The sequence below is a fragment of the Mercenaria mercenaria genome, chromosome 4 (assembly GCF_021730395.1).
Source record: "Mercenaria mercenaria strain notata chromosome 4, MADL_Memer_1, whole genome shotgun sequence".
Classification (NCBI taxonomy): domain Eukaryota; kingdom Metazoa; phylum Mollusca; class Bivalvia; order Venerida; family Veneridae; genus Mercenaria; species Mercenaria mercenaria.
The window spans coordinates 49,212,181-49,219,494 of record NC_069364.1 but is presented as its reverse complement, the minus strand read 5'-3'; the positions used below and the strand labels follow the sequence as shown (position 1 = coordinate 49,219,494).

General features: G+C 33.9%; 1 protein-coding gene across 1 annotated transcript; it reads left to right on the top strand.

Annotated features, from left to right (window-relative positions):
* Positions 1-645: 645 nt before the first annotated feature.
* LOC123553380 (uncharacterized) lies at positions 646-2,345 on the top strand. The gene has a single exon (XM_045343107.2). It carries the CDS (start codon positions 916-918, stop codon positions 2,053-2,055), a length of 1,140 nt encoding a protein of 379 aa, XP_045199042.2. The 5' UTR covers positions 646-915; the 3' UTR covers positions 2,056-2,345.
* The last annotated feature ends 4,969 nt before the right edge of the window (positions 2,346-7,314 follow it).

The window sequence follows — 7,314 nt, the reverse complement described above, 5'->3', positions numbered from 1 at the left end:
TCGATAATGTGTTAGCATGGTATTCGTTCGTTTATAATTATTATTTTTATTGATAAATTGTCAGGAATATGTTGTTGGTGCTGCTAACGAAAATGTTGCAAGCTTCTTTGATAATCACAAAATGCAATGGCAAAACACTATCATGTAACCGCGATATGATTTCTGCTTAATAGCATTTGAAACGGGGAGAAATATGTTTCACATAGACATTGAGAGAGGTATAAGGTACGAACAGAGAGAGCGGAAGAGAGAGAAACTTTGAGAAATGTATAAGAGATGAACAGAGAGAGAGAGAGAGAGAGAGAGAGAGAGAGAAAGAGAGACTTTTTTTATCAGAATGATATTTAAATAGTGCCTTCCTAATTTTTATACGAAAACGTCTTTTCGTCTTCTTTTAATTGAAATTTAACAAAACATGCGGCTAATATTCAAAGTCGATATAAATAGAAACAATCTGTGACATTTTTTAGAAAACTTTCTTAAACTTTCAACATACGCACGCTAGATAGCGTACACTTGTTCTCACTACCAAAAGTTTAGTTCATAAATCTCTAAACAATTTCTTTGAATATACACATAACACTTTCGTATCACATAGGGGGGTTTTAGCCAACTATTTGACTTTCATTTCCTATTTTAGGACACTGGCACAAAGTGTTGACTGTGGATAACTCTGGAGGGATAATATCGGGAAGCTTTTCAAGCTTAAAGACAGCACTTCTTTCCGGACAAAAACTGCAAATAGTACTTGAAAGAGCTGATAATGCTACGCTCAGCTTTGTGATGAATTATGCGTCAGTCAATGAAACGGTAATATGTGGACAATCTGAAATATATGTAACAACTTGAAAAATTGCAGAATGGAGGATTTATTTTTTGTGTACAAATGGTTGGGTTCAGCAGGGACAAATCCGCATGAACTTTACAGAAAATGAAAACACCTTTGAAAAAAAAGACTACAACAAAATTGACTGGTTTGTTTTTAAAGATTCGTGTTTACAAGTTATGATCAGAGACACCAGTAAGCCGTACATTATTGTTGAAAATATGCATGTGTTCTACTTAAGTGTTATGGAAACGCAAGATTCATTTCTGAAAATAAACTACAAAACCTATACAGACATAATTGATACCGATGGAATTGTAGAAATGACATCAATAGGGGAAATCTATTCGACCTTTACAGGCAATGAACTTGAGTATGCTGAGAAGTTCACATGGGTAACTACTAAATACAATTTTTCAAAGATAGTTGATGTATTTAGATGTAAAACATCCGAAAACACACTTTGTGAACAGAGTTATAATGCAATTAATCAAACAGTATACGTCGATGGAAATTGGGAAAAAATATTCATCCATAATTCTGAAGGCAATACAGTGTTTGGATCTTTACAAAGTCTTAGGGAAAAGGTTTCAAATGGACATAGGCTACTTCTTCATTTCCGTGGAAAGCTGAGAGAGCCAGACATGATCATTTTTGATAAGGATAATATTACGACGGTGTTCTCGTTGTATCCGCTGAAACCATCTGATTCTAACCAAGCTACTGTACTCTGGGAAATGGTTTCCACTTCCGGTAAATATGAAACAGTTGTATTTGACTTTTGGACCGGTAGTGTACTTAATGAAACCATAGGAACAAGTGAATGTTCATGGTTTGTTGATAAAGCAGCGTGGACAAATGTTTTGGATTCTGAAAGTAACACGACGGAAAAATTGGTCACTGCTTTCAAGTCTGGTTCCAGTATACGTATAAAGTCAAACTGCCTGCATGTTAACGAGAATTCAACTTCGTTTTCCTGTCTATATGGTGCGACTAGTGTTTTCCAGAGCAGAGGGTCATCAAGAATCGTAGCAAGGGCTAATTTATACCCAAGCCTTACACTTAGAAACACTGGACTGCATTTTTCAATAGATGCAAAGCCAGTTTGGATGGCTTTACGAACAAGTGCCCCTGATGATGTAAAAAGACGATTGTGGTTGCATGGACAGTCATATTTTGAAAATGTTTTAATGATAAATAGTCCTAACACTACGTGGTTCGCTAACTGATATAATTCATGTTTCATCTGTTGTTTAAGGTACACTGACTCTACTTTACGTTTGACAATTTGCTCCAGGGGAGCAAAATACAGTATTTTGCAGAAACAGTGTATGACTACGAGGTTTAAGAATGCGATTGATGAATGGACAATTCCATGAAAATTTCCTTTATTAAATGTCTCGTTGAAACCTTATACCTCCAGACATTATGATACTGTGTATTGTACGTATATAGTAGAACTTGCTGTTACATTTTATACGCCATGTGTATTTAAACTGTATGGTAGAACTTGTTGTTATATCTTGTTGTACAATGATGAGATGTAAATACAGAAATATATACAAAATAATTCAAGATTCGACGAATAATCGCCCATCGTGTATAAACAGAGTACTAAAATGACTATGCAATGCTTAAAGAGAATTCCTATAGTTTTTTTCCTTTCATAGAATTTTTTTAAATTCACATATATGATAGGAAAATTTGTGCTGAAAACAATGAACAAATAAAAACAATAGGTCACCAGGCTTGTTTTTGTGAAAAATTGTTTTGAACACACCCACTGTTGCTGAAACTGCCAGCGATTTTTCAACATTTTCATAATTTTCTGCTTTTTTATAAATACCAACCAAAATATACATCCAGGCAGCACAATACAGTTTTTTCTTTTTACAGATTTTATTATATACTTATTTGATATCATTGTCATATTTGTAATACTCTATCCTTACAATAATGGGTACAAATGAAAAAGAAAATGTTTCATATTTACTTTTGTGAACTTTTTTCAATGAAAAATACCCATAGTGAAGAATATTTTTTTTTTAATTTTGAAAAAACTCTTTCATAGAATTTTTTCTTTTTCTTCTTGTGTATAGATAATTGTATTGTGAGCATAAAAATGGCTAAAAATGTATGGGTCACCAGGCTAAATTTTATGTTAAGACCGCTAGAATACAACACCTGTTCGGACGGAAATGGCGTGAACCTGGCCAAATTGATTACATGTATGTCTGCTAAAAGTTAAAAAAAAGTTTTAGAAATTCTTAATTCTTTCTATAATTGAATACTAAATAATCTGAAAGGTGATATTGTCTTATCAGTACTAAGTCAATTATCTTACATTATATGAGCAACACTGTCTTTGTACTAAAATGCGATGTGAAAACACAACCACTAAAATAGCAAGATACCTGTCAGGCATGATACTTGTCAATACAACATAAACCAGTATCAACATTTGATTACTGATATAACTTATCAAAAATGTTATTTCATTCAAAATTCCTCATATTTAAGATTGTCTGTAACATGTTTCAACAAATGTTGACTTCAGTTCAGTTTTCCATAGAAAGTGTCGGCTGCGCAGAAAGATGCGCATAAAAAACTATAGGAATTCCCTTTAAATCATCTCAACAATATTATTTTGACGTCATGTCGACGTGATATATAGCTCCATGTACGCATCATGATATTCAGCTCCATGTACGAGCTTTCAAATTTAAGCAAATATTTTACTAAAAACATAGCATAACAGTCCTACTTATTTTACACATACACGGAGTTAATTATTAGCTGTGCAGAATTATTCGCCATCATATGCGCCCTAATGGAACTATTCCGCAAGACATATTACCATTTCCGGTCCAGGTGTGTATAAACAAAGGAGGTGGCGACCTACCTACTGGCACCATAAGTGGAGGAACAGTTATATCACATTTGATCTAAATTGTACAATAAAAGACGTATAAGAATCGAAATAATTTATATCAAAACCGTGTTGTAACACTATTTATACACTCCGATGGTAATACGTCGTACGCTCATTTGAAATTATTACGATCGACGTATAACCACCCATCGTGTATAAATAGTGCTATAACACTGTTCTGCTATGAATTATTTCTTGATTAAAACATTGTTTTGCTGTACATTACCGCGCTATAAAACTGTTTGATTTCGTGACTACATTTGCCGTTTTACTAGCGAAATATAAGTTAGCCCGGACAGTACCGCACTATATATATTCAGTGTATATAAGATTGTTACTACGGGGTATTCATAGTCTGGTATTTTAGCAAACTGTATTAAGAAACCGTTGAATTCACGACCGCTCTTTGGCTTTCCCTTTGTCTTGTCGTTTAATACAATGTCTACTGCATTTCTTTCTACTTTCTAAAAATGTGACAAAGAACAAGGGCCTTGTTAGTGAAAATGATTTTGTCATTTCCGAAATGATTTTCTATTAAAATGTCCCGAAAGAATCAGAATTAAACGGTTTTCAAAGAGCCTTTCAATTGTAAGTAAAACTCATGAAATTTAATTTCTTTCACTCCGGACTGACCTTTCCCGTGAGTTTCCAATACAACCCATCTGACACCCCATCACAGATGTTCTCGTGCTGTTAATGACAACTACCGATTCCTTCACTGATAATAACTTTTATATTGTTCATGTAAAAGAAAAACGATAGTTTCCTTCCGTTCTTATAGTATATTTTTCGATTCAAAATATTTTAAGAACATGCCGGCGCGCTACAAACGATAACACTAAAGTGGGACTTTGTTATTGTGCGTCACCGAAACGTCGTGACGTTACAGTGTGCTACAAAGAAAAAAAATTTTTATTTGCTTTATTTATTCTATTATTTGTAAAAAAAAAAATGACGTATGCAAGAAAAATAATCTGTCAGGAGAAAAAGCTTATATTTGTTTACGTTATGCAAGAAAAACATCAGTCATATGTTTACGAATTGATAGAAATATCCGTCCCTCGCCCACTAGCGCACGGGCGGTAACGAAGCTTGCGACAGGTGCCCTCAGGACGGATATTTCTATCCGATTCGTAAACACATGACAGCTATTATGATTCTCTTCAGTATCTATCTTCAGACGTACATCTGCACTAGAAAAAGTTCTAGTTATATTTCGCATCAACAGTGTCAAGTGACTTAATGTCAAGAAGGCGTAATGCAGCGTTATCTAGCGGAACATCACACATTACGATTGACGACGCCGCGTCTTTGAGTTCAAAGCTTATATGCTACAGGTTTCTTTTCGCATCCAGTTTTTCGTCATATTTAAACATTAAAATATCTACTTGTAGTTCATAAAAGCAGCAGATATAACTACCGTCTACTTTATATAATTTTTGATATATTCTTTTTCATACAGCTAGAGTGAACTAAAATGAAAGCCTTGAAGCAAAAAAGAAATTATTTATGTTTAGAATAAAAATATGGCTTAGTCTTTGCTTTATTAATTTGAAGATATTGGGTTCCGTATCGATATTGTGTTAAATGTAAAATTCACCATATTCCTCATAGGATGCGTATTTTACTTTTTTGATATTTCTGTAACTTTTTTCTCTGCGAACTGCCAAAAACGGCCGTTGACGTCCATTTCTAATTAATCGCGATTTCACGTCCGTCAGACTGTTTTCGTCAATCGTTCTGTTCATTCCACAAGAATAGATTTGCTTGTTACTCATGAGTTTTTCATTTAAGATGGCGTATATTTTGTGGAGATTATTTTAACGTTAAAGTCGGTATTTCTGTTACAGTGACGTAAGAGCGATAAATATGAGTTTTGAATAAAACGTTTGCTTTAATCTTGTCTCATGTAAAACCCAAACGATGGAATTTGAGAAAAAAAAAACTAAAATGATGATGAAAACTTTATTTTCTGTCGACTAAAGGAATAAAATTATGGGGTCACCGAATTCATTTTCGCGTAAAATTGCATTACCCTAACCCCAAATTCATAAGATAGCGCAATTAAGTATTTTTTCCAGTGTCTCATTTTTTTCGATAAATTTCTGAGTACAATTAAATACAAATATCCTTTAAAACTCCGCTACCTTCGGCGAAATCATTTCAGTGTAGAACTCAGATTTTGATGTTTAGATTATATTCAATTTAAGAAAATGCGACAAAACCGACACCGCATTCCTGTTGCCTTGAATTACATTACACTCGTCCCATCCCAGATAGAAAAAAAAATGCGAAAAAAATGGATTTTCTTATATCTTGTGATAAAGACAAACTCATTTTTAATATTTTAAGTTGAATTTAATCAAATGAGTCCTTTGCAACTGTGCAATGATTTCATTCAACGTTAAGATTGAAATGATTTATCTCGCAAGTTAATGATAATACATGAACAGTCATGTACTCGTATCGATGCACATTTACAAAAATAAGTAAGAATATAATCAAAATTTTTATTTGAATTATCTCAACATTTACAAATACCTGTCAAGAATTCCAAATCAGGCCGCTATTTCCGTCACTTATTATCTGTACGTAAAAAAGGTTACATAAAACTTAGATTTTATGCATGTAATAACATACAGGCAAACAAATATCATACAATTGTAGAAAACTTTTAAAGCCTTTTGTTAATGATAATCATCATGTATTAATTCATTTAACTTTGCAACAAATTTTACGTTTGGGAAATATTTCGATTGTTTGGAGAGTAATCGGACACCCCGATTTCGAATAAAGTGTATCCTTTGTGATTAACCGCGGGAAAACTGAGTATTATATGTAGTACGGAGGTTGTTGCTGTGAAAAGGTTAATTTATCTAGCAACTTGGCTTGTAAGAAACACCATCCTTTGCAGAGGTTTTAGCTCCCAAGATATGTGTGTAAAGAAAGGTTATTCAGGTATTCATAGACACGTAATAGAAATATATACCATATGGAATAATTTTTCCTATCAGTAGAAACCATTCTGCTAAAACTGTAAAATATTCCATGAAATAAAAAAGAAATTTGTTTGTTTTGGGTTCAGCGCTGTTTCTATGTTACGGCGAGCAGTTAACCTAGCCAGTTCTCGACAAGTAACTTCCAACTTCACCACATAAATCAGAGGTGGAGGGCGAATGATTTCGGACATGTGCCTTCAATCAAATCGTCATGCCCTACCTGGGGAACGAACACATGATTCATGGATCTGCGCTCCTTCTACTGAGCTCAGCGGGTGGGGTAAAAGAAAGAAAGACAGAAAATAGCCGTTGTGACTGAGACTAAGACTTAGCTGTAATTCAACAGCGTTTGAATGTTTGAATTCCGCCGTCAATATATGTGAACTTTTGATTGGAGCGGGTAATGAACGGTGCAGACCCAAGGCAACTAGTCTTATAGTCAGATGTCAGTGTTTCTGGATCCTATTACAGTACCAACCAGTCGTCCACATGTAACTGTTAAAACCATAAATTTATTTGCTTATTCCTGGAATTGTCTACAGTTTTGTTACAAAGGT